We start from the raw sequence: 27439 nt of genomic DNA on the forward strand, positions 1-27439 counted from the left end.
TTATTTTTGCTTTCTGGTAAATTAATTATACAATATTTGACTTGCTACTCTTAAGAGTAGATCTTTCTACAAGAGTGAGGTAAATAATGGAAAATCTACTAATTTAATGAAAAGGATATCAGTTGACATGGGAATATGTAATGTATTTAAATATGCTTCAAGTGGTTTCGTGTTGTGATTTTAATCCAGAACTCTTCTGCACCTTATGTATAACTTTAAGTTTCATTACATGGTATTTAGTTCCAGTTGTATAGGTGAAATGAATGGCGGCTTGTGAAAGGGGGTGGGCTGTCCTGAGTGTATAATACATACATTTAGTACAGCGACAGAGCAGACGTTCCTGAGGAGAACCTGCTGTACACAACCCAGTTGTCATATTACCAAACATGTGGTATCTGTATGAGTGGTTCTTATTTCTAATAGGCTGTATTCTTCTTCTCAAATATTTGAAAGTACTGTGGGCTGCAAGAAATCTCCCCCCTGGACCAATCCCTTTGCCAATTATTGGCAACCTGTTGACGCTAAGGTTCAAGCTAGAGCCAGAAAACCTCAGACAGGTATGTATCAGTGTTGCATCTGACTATTAATATATTTTTTCCTGAATGGCGGTTTCCTAATGTATCATATATTTACGTGTTGGGAGACTTCTGGTTTTCAGTTTGTAGAAAATAAAATGGGGAAACATCGATAAGGTTTATAAATATTCATTATACATTTTAATGTTAGCTTAAAATATATGAAGAAAACTTTAGAAAAGTCAGTAAGCTAATGGATATGACTGTGTCATCCTGACAATATAATCACATGGCAAACTCCATGCAATTCTATTGTAATGGGACATTCACATTGGCGTGTTAGCAGTAGGGTGGAATCAGTCGGCATAATGCTGAGCATGCAGTGCAGTTCCGGACAACGTAATCGTGTTCAGTTTCAGTGAAGCATACTTTTCACATACTGTATGCTTCACTGCACACTTGGCACTGCACGCGTAACACTCGTGCACGCGTAACACTCAATGTTACTTTTCCTTTTTTTTTTTTTTTTTTTTTTTTTTGAAACTAGCATAATGCTATTCCAAAATCCAGTAAAAAAATAGTGGTTTTGAATGATGTAGAAAGGGGTTACATCCTGTTTTGTGTATATGTGGTTTATTTTTGTGCTGTCTTTGTCCCAATTGAGATGTTTCACTTCCTGTATTTTTTGTTTTGTTTTTTGTTTTTACCTGCAATCTCTGTTAGGCTGCTTACACACCAAGACGTTACAGGCGCACGTTAGTGCGCCTGTAACGCTCCCCCAACGCACAGCAATGTAACACAAGTGGGCTGTTCACACAGCCCACGTTGCGTTACATGTAACGCTGCACGTTCTGTGCAAAGTGCAGCATGCTATGGCGTTGGAGCGGCTATAGCCGCGTTAGACTGTTTGCACATGCGCAGTGGGGGGCGGAGGAGGCGGGGAGAGCCAGCTACAGTAGCCGCGCACATGGCTACTTAATATTCACTGCACTGGCGGGCGCTGATTGGCCGGCGGGACCACGTGATGCGGAGTGTCTCGCTCCGCATCACGTGGTTCCGCTGGCCAATCAGCGCCACTCTGGGAGACATTATAGGACTCGAGCCGCCTAACGCGGCTCACTCTACCGTCGGCTCTTGCAGCACCATACGTTGTGTTAGGTGCACGTTATGCGACCTTAACGTGCCACCTAATGCAACGTCTTGGTGTGCAAGAAGCCTAAAGCCACTATAGACCCAGATTTCAGAAACAGGCTTGCTCATAGCACTTTTTGTGTTGGGTGATTGGGTCACGTCATAGTTTGCCTAATAATCTATAACAAAATTAAATAATATAAGCATAATAGTAAAAAAGAGCAAAGGTGCAATAGACATGGCTATCTTTTGAAAGTTTGCTAAAAATTTGAAGGAGAAAAAACAAACACCCTTAGGCCTGGTGCCCACTAGCAGTGAATTTCTAAGCCCTTGTGATTTGAAAAGCTCTTGCTAATGTAATGTGTGTGATCCCACTTGAGGGTTGTCATTTAAAAAAAAAAAAAAAAAATCCCCTATAGCATTGCATTAGGAAGAGTTCTTTTTTTTTTTATATCACAATCTCGTAGAAAAGCGCTGCTAGTGAGTCCCATGCCTAATGGTGTAATGTATCCATTGCATCACACTGGCAATGTGCCAAGAGCCTTTTCAACACCATTACGTTGCAACCTATTTTTCATGATGTGTATAGTGTGAAAGTACCCTTTCAGAGAGAGAGAGAGAGAGAAGAGACTAACAAATCTTTAACCTAATGAAATTGATCACATACGTTGCATGTACGGTCATCTCCTTTAATCATTTGTTGGATAAACTGATTTACCTTTAATCAGGACCAGTGATGGGTGTTAAAATTGCCAAATATGCAAGTATACATTTGACTAGAAACTGTGGTGACATAATCTGTGTAAAGTGATCAGCTGCTGCTCCTGTTTTGATTCATCTGTTGTCGCCTACTTTTTTCTGTTGATGAGAAATGTACATATTAGTCAAACTTTTTACTCAAACTACTCAAAACTACTCTATGTAGTGGCCTTGACTTTGGACATGGAGCTCTGCTACAAGTAACCCTTTCAGCTGTCCACAAGCCAATGGAAGTACCATTGCAACAGAGCAGAGGCTGACACTTGCTCACAGCAAACCGGAGGTAGGGATGAGTCAAGTGGTCATTTTGTAAGGAAAAAGCATTTCTCCAAAGTGAGCATTTTTGCACACACTCATCTCAGTTTTGCTATGAGTTATTGCGAAATTACACCGATTCTGTAAGAAAGCACCACTGTCTGTTTTACAGCTACTCCACCTGACCTTGAAAGTTAAACAAGCACCCTTACAGAATACAGCAGTTTAGATCAGGGAGAGTGTGACAGAGGGAGACAGGTAGGGAGAGGGACTGCAGATAGTCACTCTCTCCATGGCACACATCAGGTAATGGTAGTGTCACATGACCCAGCTGCCTTGCTAATGAAGTTGGTCTGAGAAGACATCAGTGATCCAGTAAATTGAGATTTTAATATTGCAAAAGCAAATAATTTTTTGCAGTACAATTTTTGGTACTGGCCATTAGGCCATCTAGCAATGGCCCCTCTGTCCGATTAGGATAGCAGCTAATTTGTCACAAAACAAATAGCTGTTATTTTTAACATCAGGACCTTCAGCGGCTGAGCTCCAGACACGGTGGTCACTTCAGCTACCTCTAGAGATGAGCGTAATGGCGTAATTCCGATTTCGCGAAATTTCACGTAATTAGTGTAATTACGTTTATGGCCGTAAGTACATAATCGTAATGAAGAAGGATTTCGTGAAATTTCGCGTAAGCGTAATTTTCGCATTGCAAAGGGTATTACGAAATTAATGCGTATGGCCATGCTCCCGAAGCGTGGATCAATGTTAGGTAGCCGCCGACTTTAAGGGTTAATAGCAAAGCCCCCTTAAATGCTAAGAGCCTCAAATTTGGAGAATATATTAAGGAGATCAGAAGGAATAAGAGGAAAATTTTTTTTTTCAAAAAGACCTTATAGTTTTTGAGAAAATTGATGTTAAAGTTTCAAAGGAAAAATGTAAACATTTAAAAACCCGCCGACTTTAACGGTTAATAGCAAAGCCTGCTTAAAGTTTAGGAACACCAAATTCCCAGGGTATATTAAGGGGATCAGTGGGAATAAGATGAAAAAATTCAGACCAAATCAGAAGGAACCCCATTGGTCTGCTAAGGACCAATGGGGCTCCTTGGAGCCAAAATACAAAGATGCTTTAGAGAGCTCTGAGCTATATAGCTCAGAGCTCTGTCGGGTCCGTGCAGCGCAGACGCCTATGCGGCGGCGGCGAGTGACGTCGGGTGCGGCGTAGTTACAATGTAACAAAGTTGTTATATTGTAATAACTTTGTTACATTGTAACTGATAGAACATTTCCGAGGCTATTTCGAGGGATCATTTATTTAAAGGGACAGGTAAGTATTAACCAGCTGAGCGGTCTGGACGAGCTCAGCTCGTCCAACACCGCCAGCGGCTGCCGCTCAGGCCCTGCTGGGCCGATTTTAACGAAATAAAAAGCAGCACACGCAGCCGGCACTTTGCCAGCCGCGTGTGCTGCCTGATCGCCGCCGCTCTGCGGCGATTCGCCGCGAGCAGCGGCGAAAGAGGGCCCCCCTAGCCGCCTGAGCCCAGCGTAGCCGGAACAAAAAGTTCCGGCCAGCGCTAAGGGCTGGATCGGAGGCGGCTGACGTCAGGACGTCGGCTGACGTCGATGACGTCACTCCGCTCGTCGCTATGGCGACGATATAAGCGAAACAAGGAAGGCCGCTCATTGCGGCCTTCCTTGTTTATTCTGGGCGCCGGAGGCGATCGGAAGATCGCCTCCGGAGCGCCCTCTAGTGGGCTTTCATGCAGCCAACTTTCAGTTGGCTGCATGAAATAGTTTTTTTTTAATTTAAAAAAAACCCTCCCGCAGCCACCCTGGCGATTTAATCAGAACGCCAGGGTGGTTAATGGTTAATTAAGAATATTAAAGGACTTTTTTCGTGGTTATGTTTTTTGTTCAATTAAAATACTTTTTCTAAGTGTTTGTGCGTTTATTTACTTTTAACTCTTAAAGGAAATGGGTAAGGGGTACAAGTACCTCTATACTCATTTCTCCTGGGAGGGGGGGGTGGGCATCTGGGGGACCCCTTTTTAAAGGGGACTCCCAGATTCCACCATGAACCCCCCCCCAGGAAATCGCGGCCTCCTCCTCCACCGCCCATCGGAGGTGGAGAAGAGCCCCTTGTCCTTGGATTGGACAAGGGCTCGGAGGGGGAGGGGAAAGCTTGGCTGCCCCTCCCCTTCCGAGACCCCCCAATCCATGGACCATGCGGGCTGGTATAGTCAGGGTGCGGAGCCCCACGCGGCCGGTGCTCCGCATTCTGGCTATCCCAGCCTGCATGGGGACAAGGGGTTAAAGAGGTCTGGGAGGGGGGACCCCACGTCGGTTTTTTTTTTTTTTTATATTTCCCACACTCAGAACGAAGTAAGTAAAACTCTTCCCACTTGGGGGAATCTATGAAAATAATACACTATTGTTACCTGTGCAAAAAAAACTGACATTTTCTGCATTTAAAAGACATTTTCGCCCTTGAAACTTAAAAATCGATTTTCTCAAAAACTATAAGGTCTTTTTGAAAAAAAAAAATTTTCCTCTTATTCCTCCTGATCTCCTTAATATATTCTCCAAATCTGAGGCTCTTAGCATTTAAGGGGGCTTTGCTATAAACCCTTAAAGTCGGCGGCTTTTTTATATTATACGGAGCGTTGCGGTTTAACGCGAAATTACGGTAGCGTTTAATGCGAAATTACGCGTTGAAAATTACGCTTACGGTATTTTCAATTACGATTTTAATGGCAATTACGCTACTGTAATTTCGCATCGTAATCGCAAATTTTGCATGCGTAATTTTAGTAATGCGAAATTACGAAAATTTAAGCTCAACTCTAGCTACCTCCTTTGCTCACATAAGTTTCCTCAGCCTATTCGGTTGGAGGAGTAAATAGTCTTTCCACCTGGCAGTCTCAGCACTTTCACGTAGCGCTGAGCTGCCGCCAGTGGAATAAATCAGCGTCTCGTTTTGTGACAAATGGTATACTTTTCTGCATGGTAAATAAAGAGCCAGTGCTGGTCTGAGGCCTAATGTGTAAGTACCCAATTTTTAATGCAATTTTTTTTCATCATTGCTTTTCTACTAAATGCATTACATACATATGAACATTAAATTAATATTTCAAATATGTTTGTAAATTGTGTAATTTAAATAAAATATGTATATATGAGTTCTATAATGTACAGCCAACATGGATCTCCCCAGTGTGGAAGAGCTGTGTCCTATTGTTCCCCTTTACTTCTCAGGTTCCCTACTCTGAGCAGGTGTGATCTCAAGTTTTTCCAGTAACAGAAGACGCATAGGAATGCCCCTGCCATCTTTTCATCAGATGGATTATGGTATTCATGCTGTGCATCGCATAATGGTGGATTTATTCACAAACTTCTTTATTTACACAGTATTCATAGTCTACAGGCTTTTGGTACCATTTACCATATGCACAGAAAGAGCCAGATTAGTATCCATGTAACGGTTAGTCATAAAATGTGGGAAAATGAATTGCCTTTGTCAAAAAAGGTGCTTTTTTTTGCAGTCTCCTATATCATGTAGGTTCCTAACTTTGTCTCCAAGTTCAAATAACCTACCCCCGACCCCATTCCCCATGTTAGATTAGTATAGATTACAAGTAACAAAGGTTTTAAACACCATTAAATTGTAAAATAGAACCACAGTTACATAACCCGCACTTCTACTCTGAAAGTGGATCCGAGGTGAACTTTTACTTATTGCATAACTGTGTTCCTTTCCTATTGTTTATAGAGCATTCCTCAAGTCAAATACTTTTTTTGTTTTAATACTCTAATTCCCTGTAAACTAAATAAGCCACACCCACAGTTTTTCAGAGAACCTTGGCAGTAGCAAGGGCTTATAGGAGCTCAGTCTGGGCAGGAGGAGGGGGACATGTTACTAGCCATTGATTTCAGAGGCAGAGGGGAGGAGGAGAGGGGATTAGGTTTTTGTTGTACAGGCTGAGTGCTCAAGATACAGATACACCTGCGTCTGTGTAATGTTTACAAACAACATGGCTGCTGTCATTGTATTACAGGAAGACATAATCATATTCTATTAAAGCTGTTTGCAGCTAGATTTGCTGTGTAAACCATCTAAACTTTAGATAAGATATATAGACCAGTTACTTGTTAAAGTTAGTTTTCCGTCTCGGATCCACTTTAAGCCTGGTACACGACTTTAATTATAATTGGCTAATCGCTGACCAATTTTACCACCTCCATGTAGTATGAGAACATACCTATGCAATATGTTCATACTAGTATTCAACATCTGTTCACACCTATACTACATGGAGGTGGTAAAATTGGTCAGTGATTGGCCAATTATAATTGAAGGTGTGTACCAGGCATTAGCCCCCTTTGTCATCTAACGGAGGAGGAGTGGTATGACTTACCACTCACCACCCCTCCCAATCAGCATTGTAGAGTAGTGTGTGTGTCTGGGTTGGAGAGGCGTGGCTAGCTGGACAGCAGGGGCAGAGGTGTGTACATGTGGGTGGGGGGTTACCACTACAGTAGGACCATGGGGAGTTGGAGACACCCTGGGCCATATGCAATTCGCTTTTTCACCTGAGTTTTCTCCTAGGTGAAATTTTTACAACTTGTAAATAAAATGCCTTTTTAAACCACCATTAAGTAAACAAATGCTCAAAATAGTTTTGACAGCACTTTTGCACCTACTTTTTGGTACTTTTTCCAATATAAAGTGCTAAACAATTATTTTAAATCCAAGATAAAAATGTATCTCCTAGAAGAAAACTCAGGAGAAAAAGTGAATTGCATATGGCCCCCTGTTACTTGGCGCTACAAATCAATGCAGCAGCATAAGTCAAGCAACAATTCTGCAGAACAGCAAATTATATTTGATATAACTTTAATCACGTGTGGCTTATGTTATTTTAATATTCAAGGAGGAGATGGACAATAGTTGAACCCAGAGAGGCATTTCAGCATTGAATGGGTTATTTTACGGGTCACTTTTTGTGGTCACTGTCCCTATATATTTGAAAATAAGAACATGCGACTTTAGACTTCAAGTTCTATTTATCATTACTACTACACCTACAATTACCTTACTATGTTTTTAGTTCCGATTTGCTTTAATCCTGTACATTATTTGAATAAGACTAAATATATATGCCAAATGTTCATTCTAACTCTTTATAAAGTAATTTTTATTTTAAATTAGTTAGCTAACCTTTATGGGCGGATCTATACCGTTTGGCTTGGCGATGCTCCGCTAGTGGTGCTAAATGGCTTCAGAACTGTAAAAGAAGGCATTGTGTCACATTCTGAGGAGCTTTCAGGACGACCTGTGGCCAGCTTTTTACAGGACCTTCTTGGTGGAAAAGGTATTGTGGAACCCTTGAAAATGGCTCGTTTCTCAAGACAGTTGCAATGAAAAGTGAACTATGAAGTTGTCATCTAGATTCTAGAACAACCAATTGGAGTTCTGCCCATTGTAGTCTTGTGCGAATTGAGGGGGAAGCCAGTTGACTTATCTGTATGTTTTTGCGATGTGGGAGGAAAAAGGAGTTCCCCGAGGAAACCCACGCAGACACGGGGAGAACATACAAACTCCTTGCAGATGCCATTTTTAGCCATGTAGTGATTTACTAAATAGAAGCATATAATATTTCACATATGCATGACCAAATTTTATGTAATATTTTTTTTTTATTCCCAGGTATAATCACCGCTAATGGACCCACCTGGAAACAGCAGAGACGTTTTGGGCTAAAGACCCTAAAAAACCTTGGCCTTGGAAAATATGGGGCAGAGTCTCGTATACAAGCAGAAGCTTGCAACTTGGTTCAGTCATTTAAAAGAAAGCATGGTTAGTTCCTTGGACTTCTCATATCTGAAATTTGTAACAGCCAGACACATGGCTTAGTGAATAAACACCATGTGAATGCGGTCTCCTCCAGGCTTAAGGTGGCACTCCTGCTATAAAATTGTTTAGAAAGATAAAAGAATAAATCTACTGCATTTGTATTACTTTCTGGGTCTTAGCTGGTGTTTAGCTGGCAATGATATTTAGATATTTAGCTTCTCCTGACACCTAGGACAGGAAGTTTGATGACATCACCCCACTGAAGGCGCAGACAGCATTAAGTATGCTTTAATAAATAAAATAACATTAATTTGAGTCCTGGCGGACTTAAAGCGCTTGAGCTGCAGACACTAGCAGCGGTAGGGAACCTTGGCTCTCCAGCCAAACTCGCCAGCTAAAACTACAAATCCCAGCATGCATTTGCCTTTATAAGTCAGACTGCTGCAATGCATTGTGGGACTTGTAGTTCCTTAACAGCTGGAGAGCCAAGGTTCCCTACTCCTGCACTAGTGCATGCTCACAAGGCAGTAGCAGTGTTAGGGAGTCTATTCCAAGGACTCCTTACTGAATATGTGCAGGCTTACTGAACAGGAAGGGTCAAGGTGCAAACCCTGGTCTCCTGAGTATGAGTTAGATCCCTTACCCATTACACTATCCAGGCACTACTTTTAGAGAAATGTGAGAGCATCTGATTTTTATTATTTTTTTTTATTGCAAAAGATTCTCTACACTTTTTTTCCCCCCAAGACACAGGGTTACTAAAAATCAGAATGGTAATAGACAGTAAAACTATGTCCTAACCTTTACACGCTACTTGAAAAACACAAAGAGCATGAGCATTCAATGGATGTTTAATCTAAAAATGAGATAGAAGCGAATCAAAGGAAAGTGCTGCATGAAAGACTTCTGATTGGTGATATATTGGATGGCATGCCTACTTTTCATACTCTTCTGTGGCACAGTATGCTTACCCCTGATGTTCTTCTACTGCATAAAAGAGGGACACCACAGGAATGTGCGTAGTATTTTAGGAATAGGAATTTGTGCTAAGATGGATAAGAATACTCACAATCCTATGGGTGCTAAAACAGGCAACCATTTTAGGGCTTCTGGTGTCGCACTCTTGATTCCACCCTCTGCCTCCAAGCAATTAGCATAGGTGGTAAACCAAAATGCAGGGGACAGGAGGGGAATTGGACAGGACTGGTTTAGATTCATACAAGAGGCACACTATAATTGAATATTGGGTTTAAAAAAAAAGGAGCAGGAACTTGTCTCCTATCTTAGCAATGGACAACAAAGGTAACAATTTCATAAACTTTATTGCATGACTTGTTTCACCAGACAATGCCAGATTCCCCATGTATAAAGTCTTAGTATCGGAGGAGCACCCATTTGCAATGTCCTGGCTTTCAAAAACCACCTGGGCTCTCTGACTTTCAAAACCACTATATGTAATGTGTGACAGGGAGTCAGTGGCCTTCATTGGAATCTATTTGTACAGCTCTGCGTCAACACTTTGCTCTCACCAACACTTTGCTCTCACCAACACTTTGCTCTCACCAACACTTTGCTCTCACCAACACCTTGCTGAACGGGCAGTAGGACTATCACCTGTCTGCTGTTTGTGTGGACTTAGCAGCTTCTGTATTTACTTTTACTTAAGGTCTTTTTTTTAATGACATACAGTACAAAAGCAGCATACGTGATAACACATGGAGACCATAGTTTAGAATTTAGACTACAGACAGTCCTCTACTCCCAAACAACTTGAGTTATAAAGTTGTCTCTGTGTACAAAATATACAATACGTTTTTTTATTACATATTTTTCTTAAATGTTACAGTATTGTGTAAACTGTTGTAAGTATTTTAAAACACTTTAAAAGCACATTGAAAACAACCAAAAACCTTAGATCATATGATACAGGTAGAGGTAGTTCTTGACTTGCGAACGTCCGAATGACGAATGACCCGCCGATACAAACGGCCGAAAAAGTTAAAAAAAAAAAAACGTAGTTTTTGAGAAAATCAGTTTTAAAAAATTCAAACAAATTGTTTATTACGCTTGGTAAAATGACATTTTGCTGTGGTACATTTTACTGTATAGTGAGTTCTGAATTCTGCATACACATTTTATACTGACGGAGGCACAAAGGGTGGTACAGAGGAACACAGTGGAGGCAGAGGTGGCACAAAGGGGGATGCTGAGGGAACAAAGGGACAGAGGTGACGTAGTTGAAGGGGAATGGGAGCAGAGATGCCACAGAGGAGAACACTGGAGGCACAGGGGAACAGAGGTGACTCCGAGGATGACACTGGAGGCACAAAGGGGATGGAGGAGACAGAGATGGCACAGTGTTTTGACTTATGAATAGATTCAGGTTAAGAACTAACCTACAGTCCCTACCTCGTTTGTTAATCGGTGACTACCTGTATGTCCAAATCCAAAGTTTTCCGAAAGTAAATTATTTATCCATGTTTCACCATGTTTAACACAGAGCTCAACTTACAAACGAATTTAACTTACTAACAATCTCCTGGAATGGAACTGGTTTGTAAGTAGTGGACTGCCTGTCATATCAGTGAGACAAATTTGGTTGGATTTAGTTTTTGCCACAGATAAAGCAACTGCTTTTTTAAAATTTTAATTTAGGAGAGCCCTTTGACCCCGCAGAGATGATAACTAATTCCGTTTCAAATGTAATTTCTGCCATGGTTTTTGGACATCGTTTCTCTATGGATGATAAGACTTTCCAAAGTTTGGTCAAATGCAATCATCGTCTACTTGAGAGTGTTGGGTCAAAATGGGGAAGAGTAAGTATCAGGAATATTTCCAGAGTTATCAGGATGTTCTGCGCCTCCTCCTAACAATATTGCTTTTTTTACTTAGGTATATGATTCTTTTCCTTGGCTGATAAAGCATGCTCCAGGGCCACATCGCAAAGCTTTCGCACTTATGGATTATTTGCATCAATTTACAATGCATGAGATCCAAATGCATACAAAGAATGCACCATCAGAAGGACCCCGAGATGTCATTGACTTTTACCTCGCCCAGATTTCAAAAGTAGGGGATTCAATAACAAGCAGATATCGACGATATGCGGGCATTAGCCGTGACAAGGAAGTTCCAGTGATACTATATGCATATAATATTACCAACACACACATAATAACAGACACATAGCAATGCCATGCGGATAATACGAATGACAGGCAAAGGCAGATGATATGTACATAATACAAATAGGCAGACAATACCAGAACGAGGCAAATATCAATGACATGCTGCTATTGCCCAAGACATGCAATTTCCAATGTTATTCACAGAATATGATAACGAGAAGCCAATAATACCAACAGGCAGATAGCAATGACATGCAGTAAATATTAAATTATGTCAAGGTTAGATAGGTGTACAATTACAACATTTTACATTAAAGGTTTTCACCTCTGTGTGCCCCTACACCAGATTGCAGTAGTATGTAGCCATGTGTGCCTCTCCCCACCACAGATTAGCAGTATTAGGTAACCTCTCACACCGAACCCTCCCTCTACTGATGCCTAACACTGAACTGTTCCTCTACCAATGCCTAACCCTAACCCCCCCGGTGTTGCCTAACCCTTAACCTTACCCCCCTAGTGTTGCCTAACCCTAACCTCCCCTCACCTGTGGTGCCTAAACCTTAACCCCCCCCCACACACACATCACAGAGATGCGATTTGCACAGGGATGCGCCCGATAAAATAGCAAGCACCAAGTCTTCCCCCTGTGTAAATTGCGACTTTTCATAGCGGGAAGACACTCGGCGCCTGCTATTTTATCGGGAGCATCCCTGCGCCCAAATTTCCTCCTATTGCCGCAAATTGCGACTTTTATAATGGGAGCCTATGGTGGCGCCCTTTTTTCCTGTTTCGGTAATATTGCAGCCATACATGTTACCATTATTTTGCCTCCTTATCCTTCTCAGGTCTGTTGTCCCTTAAAGGACCACTATCGCAAATAGCATAAAATTTAAAATACATGTAAACACGTACAAATAAGAAGTACATTTCTTCCAGAATAAAATGAGCCAGCCAGCCATGACTTTTCTCCTATGTTGCTGTCATTTACAGTAGGTAGTAGAAATCTGACAGAATTGACAAGTTATGGATTAGCCCTTCTCCTCATGGGGGTTTCTCAGGGTTTTCTTTATTTTCAAAAGCCCTTAGTGAATGTCAGTTTCTCTAACTGCCACAGAAAAAGAAAAGTAATTTATAGCTCATTTTACTCTGGAAGAAACCTACTTCTTGTAATGATCCGCTCAGCTGGATGCACTGGCAGACAGCTGTTTGACCATTCCTCTAGTCTGTGGGCTGCAGGTCTCTGCAAGAGAGACCTGTCTTTCCATTACAAGTTCCTGGTCTGTTCTGCTGCTGAGGAATTTGCATACACTCGTTATGCAAATCCCCTACCTGCCTCCTTTGATGACTGGCAGTATAAAGAGCTATGTTTCCCAGAGTCCTTTGCTGGTCATAAGGATTTAGTCCTGTGTAACACTCGTGGAGTATCAGCCTTGCTCATTGTTTGAAGATTAGCTTAGAGCAATTCCTGGGACTGCACCAGGCAGGTTTCCCTAGTGCAGTTAGGATTGCTTATCTGTTTTGTTTGTCTGTTGCGATTGTCCTGTCCCAGCGGTGGTCGACAGGAAATCGTTCTGTGTGTCTGGGTGCTAACCTGAACAGCGGTTGTTACTGGTAGCCCCTTCTGTTCTGTCTTCCTGGATCGCACTAGCCTCTTGCGCTAGTGCTGTGGATCCTTCTGTTCTGTCTGCCTGGATCGCACTCGCCTTGCGCTAGTGCTGTGGATCCTTCTGTTCTGTCTCCCTGGATCGCACTAGCCTCTTTTGCTGGTGCTGTGGATCCTATCTCTCGCTTGTTCCTGTTTTCGTGTGTCTGTCTTGTCTGCTACGAACGCTTGCTGGAGGCTCGGTGAGGTAACCGTTAAGCAAGCGCTCGCGTCCTCTGTTTCCCAGAACGTCTCAGGACAGCAACCCTGAGACTTGTCTCCATCCACTACACACTGGACAGGAACTAGATAAAAAGATTTGCATAATTGGTTAGGTAGCAGAACATATATAAACCCTCTCATGTCCTTACCCCCTCAGTTGTCTTCCTGTCCAGCAGGATGCTAGATGTGAGGGGAGTGCTGGCCACCCATGCTAGTTGCAGGAGCCGCGGCTTGGATGATCCCCTGGGTCTGCGCAGGCTAGTTGTCCGGGCGCGGGATCATGCAGCACGCTCTGCCTCCCCTGAGTGAACTGAGCGTATTGCGGAAGAGGATCGAGCGCTCAGGAAGTCCCGCCCACCTGTCATGTGACCGGCACCGCACGTGACCCGACGCCGGAAGCAGGAAGTTCCTGGCCAGCGTGCGCTCCACGGAGAACGATGCTGCATGGAGTCAGCAGGCTGCTGACTAGACGGCAGAAGCGATGGAGGAAGCGCTTCTGGGAGCAGTAGTTCGTTTAAGGTATGGAGCCATTTCCTGTGGGAAAGGGGGCGGGCAAAATTGTTAAGAGCTATTTAAGCTGGGCTATGGTCACCATTTGGCTGTTGGTGACCATGGAGGCTGCCGCTGGATCTTCCTCCCAGGGCCCTGTGGAGTCAAGCTCCGTTCCCTCTCTGGTATGTGCATTAGTTATTGCTACATATCTTGTAAGAGAGGTTTATTAGGCTTCTTTGTGCTAATGGCTGGTATTTGTTTGTTGTTTCAGCCAAAAATGGATAAATCAGACTCTAAAGCTGAATCCAAGTCTGGATCAAGACAAGAAAGAGCTGATAAGCCTGAGAAGCCTGATAAGCCTGACAAATCTGTACCTCATTCAGGTTCAAAATCTGCGCATAAAACCCCTAAGAAATGTGCTATATGTGGGAATAAAATGTCCTCATCATCTAAGATACTATGTCAGGACTGTACACAGAAGGTGGTCAGAGATGAAACACCTACTATGATGTAAGAGTTAAAGGGTTGGATTAGGTCTGAGATTTCCTCTGCAGTGCAGACGATTAAGACACCTGAGACTACAGTTAATGTTGTTCCTACCCCTTCTCCTGCTATACACCCTGCACCTCCTTCAGACTTGCCAGGTCCATCAGGTTCAGTTTTAGTAGATGACCCTAATCTAAAGAGGAAAAGGAAAATAGATGATTCAGAAGAATCAGATATGTCAGAAGGGGAGTTGGAAATTTCCTCTCTTGAAGAAATTCCATCAGAAACTGAAAAGTCTACTGATAAATCTGTTAAAAATAAGAAGTTTGCTTTTTCCACTGACTTTATGAAGGAGTTGTTAGAAGCTATGCACCAGGCTATGGGGATTACCACGGAACAAAGAACTTTGTCTCCGCTTGACCAGATGTATGAAACTCTGTCTGACCCTCAAACTGCTTTTATACCAGTACATAGTAGTCTTAAGGGAATTATCAAAAAAGAATGGGATAATCCTGATAAGAGAGCTTTTTGGCCAAAATCCTTGAATAAGAGGTATCCTTATAGTCCAGAAGACCAAAAGTTTTGGGGGGCTTCACCTAAGCTAGACCCATCCTTATCCAAGGTGTCCAGGAGATCAGATCTTCAATTTGAAGACTTTGGAAGTCTTAAAGACCCGATAGACAAGAAGATGGATAACATCTTGAGAAGGGCCTGGGAAGCAGCATCCCTGAACTTCAAGCCTTCTGTTGCCTCTACAGCAGTAGCGAGATCATTAAAGCTGTGGCTAATTGAGGTACAATCCCAGATTGCTTCAGGGACGTCTAGGGAAGAAATTCTGAACTTTTTTCCAAAGATCTTACATGCAACTAATTATTTATCTGATGCAGCAGATGATTCTGTTAGGCTTACAGCAAGAACTACCGCCCTGGTTAACTCGGCCAGAAGAGGAATCTGGGTGAAAACCTGGCAAGGAGATACGTCATCTAAGTCTAAGTTATGCAGTATTCCATGTGAAGGGGGCTTGCTGTTCGGGTCTAAGTTGGAAGAGACCCTGGAAAGATCAGCAGATAAGAAGAAAAATTTTCCATATAAAAGGACATTTTTTCGTCCCAATCGTTCCTTTCGTCCCTCAGAAAAGACGGAACAGAATAATAGAGGTTCCCAAAGAAGGAAATGGGTCCCTAACAAGACTCAGAGACCAAGAAATAACCCTCAGTACTCTTCCTCGGTGCAGCAACCAAAGCAATGACGCCAGGATTCCAGTGGGGGGCAGACTAGCGCACTACTACGAACAGTGGCAGACAAAATTCAAGAACAGGTGGCTTTTGAACATTGTCTTAGAGGGATACAGGATAGAATTTGTAGCTCCAACACCCGCCCAATTCTTTACACCCCCTCCCCAAGACTACCGATCCAGGCCCAAGCTCTCCAAGACGAAATAAACTCCTTGTTAGAAAAGAGGGTCATACGAAGAGTGCCAAGATGTCAAGAAGGACAGGGGTTCTACTCGCCTGTATTCCTCATAAAGAAACCTCAGGGAAGCTTCAGATTCATCTTAAACCTAAAGAAATTGAACAAAGTAGTCAATTACAGAAAATTTCGGATGGACAATATCCGTTCAGTAGTAAACCTACTGCAGGAAGGAAGCTTCTTGACATCGTTGGATCTCAAAAAAGCGTATCTGCACTTGCCTATTCATCTACAATCACAGCAGTTCCTGAGGTTTGCAGTGGAATTACAAGGAGAGGTAAGGCACTTTCAGTTTGTTGCCCTCCCCTTTGGTTTGTCATCTGCTCCGTGGCTTTTTACAAAAGTTATGGCTGAAATCTTAGCAGGCCTTAGACTTCAATCCATCCAAGTTATGTCTTATTTGGATGACCTTCTGATATGGGGCCCTTCAGTGGATATTGTGAGTTCCCAGACGTATATCACTATAGACTTCCTTCAGTCCCTGGGGTGGTTGATTAACTGGGAGAAATCATCCTTATTTCCCCTACAGAAAATGGAATATTTGGGGTTTCTAATTTGTACGAATAGTAAAAGACTTTTCCTGCCTGATAGGAAATCGACATTATTGCTAAAATCTGTTCTCTCTTTTCAGAACCAGAAGGCAATATCACTGAGGAAGGCTATGGCTTTATTGGGGACAATAACCTCTTCATTCCCAGCAGTTCATTGGGGTCAGCTGCACTCCAGAGTTCTACAGACTTGGATCCTATCCAAATGGGACAAACGCCTCTCCTCTCTGGACAAGAAATTCTTAATTCCATGGAGTGTCAAACAGTCGTTACTATGGTGGATCGAACCTCACAATCGCCTGGCAGGAAATCTATGGGAGTTTCCAACACAATGTATCATCACAACGGATGCGAGCTCTTGGGGATGGGGTGCTCATCTGGGTTCTCAGACAGCCCAAGGACAATGGTCAAACAGAGTTCGACTTCAGTCTTCAAACAGCAGAGAGTTGCGGGCAGTCTGGGAGGCTCTTCAAGTTTTCAGTGCCCAAATCCTGGAAAAACATGTGACAGTCCGCACAGACAACAGCACGGTGGTGGCCTACATAAAGGGGGGGCACAAGAAGCAGGTTACTACAACTTCAATCTTCCAGGATGCTGCACTGGGCAGAGAGAAATGTGCAATCATTGAGAGCAGTGCACCTGAAGGGAACCCTGAATTGCTTAGCGGATTATCTGAGCAGACGGAGTCTCTCACAAGACGAGTGGAGTCTCAACGACCAAGTATTTCTACATCTGATAAAGTGGTGGAAGGTACCTCAGGTCGATTTGTTCGCCAGGAGAAACAATGCAAAGTGCCATCTGTTCTGCTCCCTGTGTCCCGAGGACGAGCCGTGGGCTCTGGACGCATTTTCAATCAGCTGGAGTCATCATTTGATGTACATCTTTCCCCCTCTTCATGTAATCTCCAAGGTGGTCAACAAGATTTATCGAGACAGGGCTCAAGCAATTCTGATTGTCCCATATTGGCCCAAGAGACCTTGGTTTGCGCCGCTACGGCGGTTAGCGTCGGAGCATGTTTTGCTCCCGGATCAATCGGACTTACTGATGCAAGGCCCAGCATGTCATCCCAATCTGAAGCTCCTTCGGCTTTCCGCGTGGAGCCTGAATGGAGTCTATTGAAGAATAAAGGCTTCTCTAATAGACTATCAGAAACGCTTATACAAAGCAGGAAAAAGGTTACACGTCAGATTTACTATAAAGCGTGGAAAGTTTACAGTAATTGGTGTATTACCAACTCCAGAGATACGGCACAATCAAATTCTGTTTTAGAATTTCTTCAAGAGGGTTTTCAGAAGGGTTTAAGCATCAGTACCTTAAAGGTGCAAGTGTCAGCATTGAGTGTTTTCCTTGACAGAAAATTAGCGGAGGAAGAATTTGTCATAAGATTCTTTAAAGCACTGAAGAGGCTTCGCCCCGTAGTTCAGAACAGAGTACCTCCTTGGGATCTTAACACAGTCCTCCAGGGTTTATGTGATCCTCCCTTTGAACCTCTGGAAGAGAGTTCAGATAAGCATGTATCTCTTAAAACGGCGTTTCTCTTAGCCATAACATCAGCTAGAAGAGTGGGAGAATTACAGGCTTTGTCAATCTTAGAGCCATACTGTACGATATCAGATGACAGAATTACGCTTAGATTGGATCCGGCTTTTCTACCAAAAGTTGTATCAAAGTTGCACAGGTCTCAAGAAATATTCCTTCCTTCCTTCTGCAATACACCATCAAATCAAAAGGAAGAAAGACTGCATCATCTAGACGTCAGACGATGTGTTCTAGAATACTTACAGCGTACTGGTTCTTGGAGACATTCAAATGCCCTGTTAGTGTTGTTTGCAGGCAAGTTTCGAGGTAAACAGGCTTCTAAGACAACCATAGCCAGATGGATAAAGCAGGCTATTTCCTTGGCTTATTGTCAACAGGGGAAAGAACTTCCAGCAAGATTGAAGGCTCATTCAACCAGAGCAGTATCAACTTCATGGGCAGAGAGGGCAGGAGCATCAGTTGAGCAAATCTGCAAGGCAGCCACCTGGTCAAGTCACAATACTTTTGTGAGACACTATAGACTTGATGTATTGTCTAGTGCTGATTTAAGTTTCGGCAGAAAAGTGTTACAGGCTGTAGTCCCTCCCTAAATATTATCTTGTATATCATCTCAGGGTTGCTGTCCTGAGACGTTCTGGGAAAGACCAAAATTACTTACGGTAATTTATTTTCCAGAAGTCGGAAGGACAGCACCCTTATTGCCCACCGCTGTTTCTTATTAAATTTATTTTGAAGCATCATTATGTGTGGAGTCTTTTTGTACCAACTGAGGGGGTAAGGACATGAGAGGGTTTATATATGTTCTGCTACCTAACCAATTATGCAAATCTTTTTATCTAGTTCCTGTCCAGTGTGTAGTGGATGGAGACAAGTCTCAGGGTTGCTGTCCTTCCGACTTCTGGAAAAGAAATTACCGTAAGTAATTTTGGTCTTTCGTGTTTGTCTGTCGGTGGTTAGTTAGGCGTGCTTGTCTCTGTTGTGCTTATCACGCGGGGACCACGCATAAACGCGTGCGGTGTTCGCATTTTAGTTAGCGTTTGTTATTTTCCTTATCTTCATATTGTATTATTTGCTGTGCCTTTGCTACTCTCGTGTTCTGCCTTGCTGTAGCCTTGTGTCACCTCTGGCAATCGCCTCTCTCGCGATTGCGTTCCTACTTCATATCTGCTGTTGTGTATGCACCGTCGCGGGTTGGCGACTAGTTTGGTGCACACACATACAATCCGTCCCTGTGCTCATTCTCTTCCGCAATCGCTTCTCTTGCGATTGCGTTCTCACTTGGTTTCTTCTGTTGTGTGTCCACCGTCGCAGGTTGGCGGCTAGATTGGTGGACATACATACATTCCTCATCTGTGCTTATTGGGTCTTGTGTCGCTGTTAGCAATCGCCATCTCTGGCGATCGCCTTCTCGCTTTGTCTTCATGGTTGTGTGTTCATCGTCGCAGGGTGGCGACTAGTTTGGTGGACACACATACCCTCTGTCGCTTTGATCTCTCTCTTTCAGGGCTATCTTGCCCTGCGTTTCTTCCCTTCGTACAATTCCTGTCTGGCGTTTGTGGCAGGGCAGAGGAACTGTTCCTCTGCACTCCGCAGCTCCACCTGTCGACAGGAATTTACCTCTACAGGTGCATCGCACCTTTTGCTGGGTTTCCTCAAATTACACGCTTGTGGAGGATTGCCGCAGTGTCAGCGCACGTCTTGTGCGCTGATCACGGAGGGAATTCCACAATCGTTACACTTACGTATTTTAAATTTTACAATTTTTCGCAGCAGTGATCCTTTAAAGGAAACCAGACGGGAAAAAATATATTTTATACATGGAGCTTCCTCCAGCCCCATGTGCAGGGATCACTCCCACGCTGCCATCCTCCGCTGCCTGCAGCTCTGGTACCGGGTCCCGTAACTTCCTCGAGTCGCGCCAGTCTGCGCAAGAGGAAATACGCTCTCTACGTATCTCTCCGGACATTGGTTTGGGAACCATCCGTCCGCATGGGGATGGAGGAAGCCCCAGGTATGTATAATTTTTGTTTTCCCAGTCTCTGGTACACTTTAAAAGCTAAAATCTGCAATGCTGGTCTTAGTCATAAAATAAAAAGGACATTGCACGTGAGCAAGCGCCGGTTTTGGCGTGAAACGGCTGTAGTGCCGTCCTGTTCACCCCCTGGTCATCCTTCCCAGCTCACCAGACACCCTCCACCACCCAGATTTGATGCATCTTTACTATTTGTCAAACTGTTGCATTCGTGGCTGTATGCTGATTACTGAATAAAAGGTCTTAAAGAGACAGGTGCACAGTCATCTCTTTATGTGCTTTTAGTCATAAAATAATACTGATCCTTATGTCAACTGTAATATTGATCACAAACAAAATCAAGAAGTGTATGGCCAGCTGTAGCTGCAGCCACTAACTTTGTACTGCCTGATGCAGTATAAAGCTATGGGACACCTTGATTATGCGTTTTCTTCTCACAGCCTTCCCCCAGCATTCCGGCAGTTCCCACGAGATTGATCAGGCTAAGAACTGATTAATATTTTAATCATAAAATCGATTGAAAAAGCCATAATTTTAAGGGATTGTCATCAGATTCAGTATTTACCAAGACCAAAGTTTAACCGCTTCTCCTCCCTGGGACAAGTATCTATGTCCCTGCAAAACACCACTTTACCTTGCAGGGAAGTAAATACTCATCCCTTGCGCTGCGCACACTCGCTCCCACACTTGTTCTCGCTGCCGATCATCAGATTGGAGATAAATGAATGGGAATGCAGTTCTCATTCATTAATTTAAGTCCCTCTGTCAATGATTGCCGGCATAAATGAGATGCCTGCGTTCATTGTAAGTGCGGAAGAAAAACAACCACACATTACGTCCTGTCTGTTCGCGTACTTATAGTTTGCTAATAGAAAATAATGTGCGAGGACATCTTGTGGCTAAATAGTAAAATTACACCTACATACATATATTTTAATAAAAAGACCCACAATTACATTTAAATTAACTCCTTCTCTATTAAAAAAAAATACATAAATAGTTACAGTACCTTAGGGACTGAATTTTTTTTCATATGTATGTCAAGAGGGTGTATTACTGTTATTTTTTAAATTATGGGGTTTTAATTAGAGATGGATGCAAAACTGAAAAAATGCTGTTCATACTGAATATCTTATTAATTAAAATTTTCTGTAGTTCTCTTTTGAATATTAGCAAGACACTTGCAGGCAGTACGATCTTATTGAGGCCCAGTGCACACCAAAAACCTCTAGCAGATCTGCAAAACGCTAGAGGGTTTTGAAGCAGATTTTCAGAGCGATTCTAGGCATGTTTAGAAAGGTTTTCTAAACATGCCTAGCGTTTTCTAGAGCGTTTTTGTGTAGCAGATTTCATATATAGTTACAGTAAAGCTGTTACTGAACAGCTACTGTAACAAAAACGCCTGGAAACCCATTCTGATCTAGCGTATTTCAAAGGTTTGAGCTTTTTCTATACTTTACATTGAGGCAGAAACGCATCTGCAAACCGCAAAAATGCTGCAGGAGCCACGTGTGCGGTTTGCTAAAAACCTCAAACCGCTGGCATGCACCATCCCATTGAGATAATTAGCCAAGCGTTTTCACAGGCGGCAGCGGTTTTGAAAATGTTACCAAAAACGCTTGTGGTGCACCAGGCCTGGCATGGTTTAAAATCTCATATGTGTTCCTAGACATCCAGAGAAAAAGACACTACTTTCGATATGGACAATCTGGTCACAGTGGTCACTGATCTCTTTGTTGCTGGAACTGAAACTACAACTACATCCTTGCAATGGGCTTTGTTATACATGGTAGCTTATCCGGATGTGCAAAGTGAGTACCGTACATAAATGACCGTAATCTGGCAAACTCCCATTGTAATCAATGATATGCTTATAAGTAGTGAAGGTGACAATGTTTGGCCCAGCAGAGTGACTATTATGAGCAAAACACAGAGTAGGGACACCAAGAGCCAAATATAGTGTAGTATGTCCTGGTAGTTGAAATAAAGTATGATAGAGTAATAAGCTATACTCACAAAGCAGGGTTACCTCAAAGGCAACCACTGTATAGGCAGGTGGGGAGATTAGACCTGACCCCACTCAGGATTAAGATGTCGCTCTCCGTAGAAGAGGAAAAAATGGGGTAACACCCCTCCACCAGGTGTGAACTTGATATAGCGTAGTATGGATACAGAGGTGCCAAAAGGATAAACGTATCTAAAAAAGTTTAAAACATGAGGAGGCAGTGGTGGACTTACCTCCTCCAAGCAGACACAAAAATTGCCAATGTGTTTGTCAAATACAATACAAGAAGTTTATTTACATACTCCAGGGGACAATGCAATGCACTTTGCAGGTTTGATCCCGCTTCATCAGGCAATAACAACGGAGCAATAGCATATGTGGTCAGTAGAAGAGCCAGGCACCTATGTGACAGAGACAGGCATTTCCATCATGTTTTTCAAGTAAAAAGAAAATGCATGTAAAAAAATCTTTTATTTTTTTAACCATCAAATGCTAAAGTAGATTAACTTCCATATGCTTACAGATGTACCGTATGTGGAGGTACAAAACATGAATAGAATGTTCTATGCAATTTTTTTGGCAAATATGAAAAATAAAGTACAGTGAAAATGTTTTGTAAAATAAAGAATTAGTAATTGAGAAATATATAAAAAAATCTTCTTTAAATGGCAGGACAGAACAATGACGTATCTGGGTGTAAAAATTGGTTTTGACATCAGGGATGTTGTGAGTGATAATTACACCCCCTTATTGGAAAAAATAAGACAGGACTTGGAGACCTGGGATCGTCTATGCTTTTCTTGGTTTGGTAGAATATCTATCATCAAAATGAATGTCCTTCCACGATTCCTTTACCTGTTTCAGGCTTTGCCGGGCCCAGTTCCCTCCTCTTACTTTAAACAATTGAGAAAGATTATCGTTTTTTTGTCCCTTCCCAATAAAACTACCAAGGGTCAGTTATAAACTACAAACAGCAGAGAGGAGGGGGGGGGGGGGGGGTCTTGCGGTACCAGATGTAAAAATATACTATGAAGCAGCCTCCCTGGTTAGAATTATCGATTGGAATAGGAATAAGGGAGAAAAAAGATGGGTTTCCCTGGAGGAAAAAATCTTAGGGAACCCTATCAGGAATATACCTTGGATAAGCAAGAGGAATGGGGGGAATATACACAGAAAAGGGACAGAATTAGTGAGGCAGACATTAAAGATGTTTGATAAGTGGAGAATGAACCCAGGGATATTGCCTTGGCCCACCCCATTGATTCCCATATTTGGTAATATAAAGTTTCCTATGGGAATGAATCACCTTAATTATCCACATTGGAATAAGGAACAAGACTTGAGGGCATTAGATGTAGTGGTAGATGTGGAATGGGCCCCAATCCGGGAATTGGTAAATCTAAGGAAGAAGAGATATCTGGATGACTGGAAATAGGCCCAAATTAAATCCTTTCTGAGAAGATGTGGTACTAGGGAAGAACTGAGTAGGAACCTTACCCCGTTTGAGGAAATGTGTAGAGGAAAAGGACGGGATAAGGGAACTCTGTCAAAAGTGTATAAAATTCTCAATGGGAATGGGGACGTCACCTTGACGGTACGAGAAAAATGGGAAAGAGATCTGGGAAAAGGGTTCACAGAGGAGCAATGGAAAAAGGTAATATCTCTGGCTAGTAAAGCAGCAATGCCTACAAAGGGACAGGAAGCGGGTTACAAGATATTTACTAGATAGTATTACACACCGGACAGGTTAAGCAGGATGTTCCCAGGTACCTTGCCAATATGCTGGAGATGTGGGGAAAGCAAAGGAGATATTTTGCATATCTTCTGGGGGTGTAAAGAAATTGAGAAATTCTGGAAGAAGGTTGGAGAGTATATAAATCACATTATGGTAATGGACATACATCCAGAACCAGCCTTCTTTCTCCTTCAATGTCATAACTGGTCAAATAAAAAATATAAAAATTTTTGATTAATGCAGCCCGGATTCTGGTTGCAAGACACTGGAAATCTACTCAAAGCCCCACGATCTCGAAATGGTTTAGGGAAATAGAAGAAACTCAGAAAATGGAGGAGATGACCAGCCACGTTCGGGGAGAAGGAAGGCTACATGAGGAGAGGTGGATTCAGTAGGAGCAATTTAGGAAAACAGGGCAATATGAAAGAGCAAGACAGGAGGTATGAATTAAAAATTTTAATGAAGAGTACCCTGAACTAAAGTGACAGAGAAATCGGGAACAAAATGGAATGGGTAAGTATTAAAACAGAAACTGACACAATAATTGAATGTAAGGAGTGATATGAATGGGGGTAGAATGATGGAGTAATTGTGAACGAAGTATGGGTGAGGTTATTATCATAGATTTGTTTTGGATCTCTGTACGATACACAAGTATACACACTATTAGGATGTATACTACATCCCAATCTAAGGGATATTATGTTTTTCTTATCCCGCTTCTGGGCAGGATGACTTTGGGTGTTGGATATACTCGGTGTTTATGTATATATGTATGGATTTAAAATTGGAAGAGATGGGAAGTTTTATCTATGTTAATATGTATTTTATACTATGAAAAAAAAATTCTGAAATAAAGATATTTAAAAAGAAAAAAATAATCTTCTGTATGTACAAATGGAAAATGGCCTAATCTATTTTAATATTTGCGAAAGAACAATCTAACCCATCACTTCTTATATACAGATGTGTAACTTGGACTTTTCCTGTCAGAGGTAGGGCTAGGTAGCCACCAGTCTTCAATGAAGACCATTTCTAACCATACCTCTCTCTGGGCTGTAGATAAGTGTAGCAAGGCACCACCAATTTTCAGCAAGGTCTGAGTGGATGCTGTCACTGGACCTCTTCCAGCTGCTGAAGTCAGCATGTCTGTTTTCATGGCTGAACAGTATGTTTTCCTTCCTCTGTATTGATTGTTTCTCTACTGCGTTCTCCTTAGAACCTGTATAAGTCAGTCCTCCAGACAATACGATCTATCCGCCACCCAACCTGCACAAATATTGCCATGTTTAGCCTGCCACTATGTACTTATGCCCCTGAATAGGATCCAATAACTTGAACATACCCAGAGTCCACTTCAAAGCCTTAGTAAGCAGACCCCTCTGTCATGTTGTTCCTTCCCTATGGAACTCCAAATCACAATCAGTCTGGACCAAGCCACCCTAGAAGTGTTTACACCTAAATACAAAGCCTTCCTGTTCAATCGGGCATTTGGGGATATGTAGCTTTTTCCTCTAGGACAAAATCCAACCTAATTACTGAACTTCAACTGAGACATACTATGCAGTTCCATGGGAGAAAAAAAACGCATTATGAATGTTGTTGCTGGTTATTAAAAGCGAGCAAATACAAGTCACAGATGCCAACTAGTTTATTTTTTAACTTTGGTCATAGTGGGCATACTGTACAAATAGTCAGAATTATTGTGTTAATTGTACTGTACTCCATTACATTTCAGAAGACAACAGTGATATTTATTTTATCTCATTCTTGTAACAGAGAAGGTTCAGAAGGAACTGGATGCTGTCCTTAATGGATCTGTGATTTGCTATGAAGACAGGAAGAGGCTCCACTACACCAATGCGGTCATTCATGAGATCCAGCGTTATGGGAATATAGTAGCTGTCGGAACTGCTCGAAATTGCATCAGGGATGTTAATGTTAGTGGTTACCATTTGAGTAAGGTAAGAACAGAATCACTCCTAATTTATATGCAATATCCTATGCTTAGCCTGCCAATGTATCTACAGCTTTGCTGAAATAGTGAGTTGTCATGCTTCTTAATGTTTGATTTCCCAGGACACAATGGTTTTGCCCAATCTAGATTCTGTCCTGCGTGATCCTGAGTGTTGGGAAACTCCCTATCAGTTCAACCCTCATCACTTTCTGGATAATGATAAGTTCCTGGTTAATGAGGCTTTTATTCCCTTCTCTGCTGGTGAGTTACTGAATACAGTGGGCCTGCATTTGTTGTAAAAGTGTATGTTTTTTACTTTGACTTATGATAACAGCAAAGATTAGTAAGAGAATATGTTTACAGAAACCACTCAGATCAAAATGAAACTAAAAACATATTAGCTGCTATGGACCATATGTTTCATTCCTTTCAGGTTGTTCTGGTTCTTTTTTTTAATAGGAAAAGTTAGATAGTTACATAGTTATTTTGGTTGAAAAAAGACATACGTCCATCGAGTTCAACCAGTACAAAGTACAACACCAGCCTGCTCCCTCACATATCCCTGTTGATCCAGAGGAAGGCGAAAAAACCCTTACAAGGCATGGTCCAATTAGCCCCAAAAGGAAAAAAATTCCTTCCCGACTCCAGATGGCAATCAGATAAAATCCCTGGATCAACGTCACTGAACATTACCTAGTAATTGTAGCCATGGATGTCTTTCAAGTGTTGCACATGTCCCCGTGTACATTAAATGCATTTCAAAGCATTGTCTTCTGCTTTAATTATCAATAACAGGATCATCTATAAGCAATCTAGGCAGGTGCCTGGGGCCTAGTAGATGTCAAGGAACCCAGTTGCCATCTTCTTTTACCTATTTCCCATTGTAGCTTACCAGAAAGACTATTATGGGGGGTGTCAAAGCAACTAACTTCTTGGGCCCCATCTTGTCTTAATCCTTCTCAATTCATGGTAGTTAGCTGAGATTATACTATTTCTATGGGTGAGAACAAATGCTGAAAAACCCTAGAATGTCTCCCTGAATCTATGGGGCGCCTGCTGACTGTCACTTTCCCATGTCCAACCTCTTCATTGTTGCAGAAGATGACTGGGTGAGTAGGGGGCTGTGGACTATTTACTTTTACAAGCCACCAGAACAGATTGGCAATATGACTTCAGTCAATGCAGGCATAGCTTTAATCTTTGTTGTAGAGTTCAGGTCCATTTTAAGTGTAACATGCCGTGTATCTTCTTAACAGGTGCCAGGATTTGCATTGGGGAGCAACTTGCTCGAAACGAGCTATTTATCTTCTTCGCCACTCTCATGAGATCCTTCAGCTTTCATTTACCAAAAGGCGTGACTGAAGTCAACACAAAATATGTCTACAAGCTGACCCTGCAGCCTCACCCTTACAAGATTTGTGCTATCCCTCGTTAGTTGTCATGACTTAAACATGTACAGTAGCTACATAGATATTAGACCACAACATTTTTATGGGTTCAGCAATAGAGAAAACCCAAAGCTCAGGGCCGGTTCTTTCATGAAGCAAGGTAAAACATTTGCATCAGGTGCAGAGATTTCAGGGGCAGCATTTTTGTATGTTTACCTTCCTGAGGGATGGAGCGGCTGAGGGTGAGCAGTTTTTGTCACAGACTCACTGCCAACCAGT

The 27439-nt window shown here is 42.3% G+C and overlaps 1 protein-coding gene across 1 annotated transcript; it reads left to right on the forward strand.

Moving 5' to 3' along the window:
* The first annotated feature begins 386 nt into the window (after positions 1-386).
* LOC137552596 (cytochrome P450 2J6-like) lies at positions 387-27207 on the forward strand. The gene is made up of 9 exons (XM_068271404.1): positions 387-557; positions 7872-8034; positions 8370-8519; positions 11172-11332; positions 11409-11585; positions 21745-21886; positions 25595-25779; positions 25895-26033; positions 27029-27207. The coding sequence occupies exons 1-9, from the start codon at positions 387-389 to the stop codon at positions 27205-27207; spliced, it is 1467 nt and encodes a 488-aa protein (XP_068127505.1).
* The last annotated feature ends 232 nt before the right edge of the window (positions 27208-27439 follow it).

The sequence above is a fragment of the Hyperolius riggenbachi genome, chromosome 1 (genome assembly GCF_040937935.1).
Source record: "Hyperolius riggenbachi isolate aHypRig1 chromosome 1, aHypRig1.pri, whole genome shotgun sequence".
In the NCBI taxonomy this organism is placed as follows: domain Eukaryota; kingdom Metazoa; phylum Chordata; class Amphibia; order Anura; family Hyperoliidae; genus Hyperolius; species Hyperolius riggenbachi.

Bases quoted from the DNA above. Each gene is read 5' to 3' on its own strand.
- LOC137552596 (XM_068271404.1), top strand. From the start codon at position 387: ATGTGGTATCTGTATGAGTGGTTCTTATTTCTAATAGGCTGTATTCTT. The intron at 25,780-25,894 runs GTAAGAACAGAA...TTGATTTCCCAG, and splicing joins GTGGTTACCATTTGAGTAAG to GACACAATGGTTTTGCCCAA. The intron at 26,034-27,028 runs GTGAGTTACTGA...TCTTCTTAACAG, and splicing joins TTTTATTCCCTTCTCTGCTG to GTGCCAGGATTTGCATTGGG.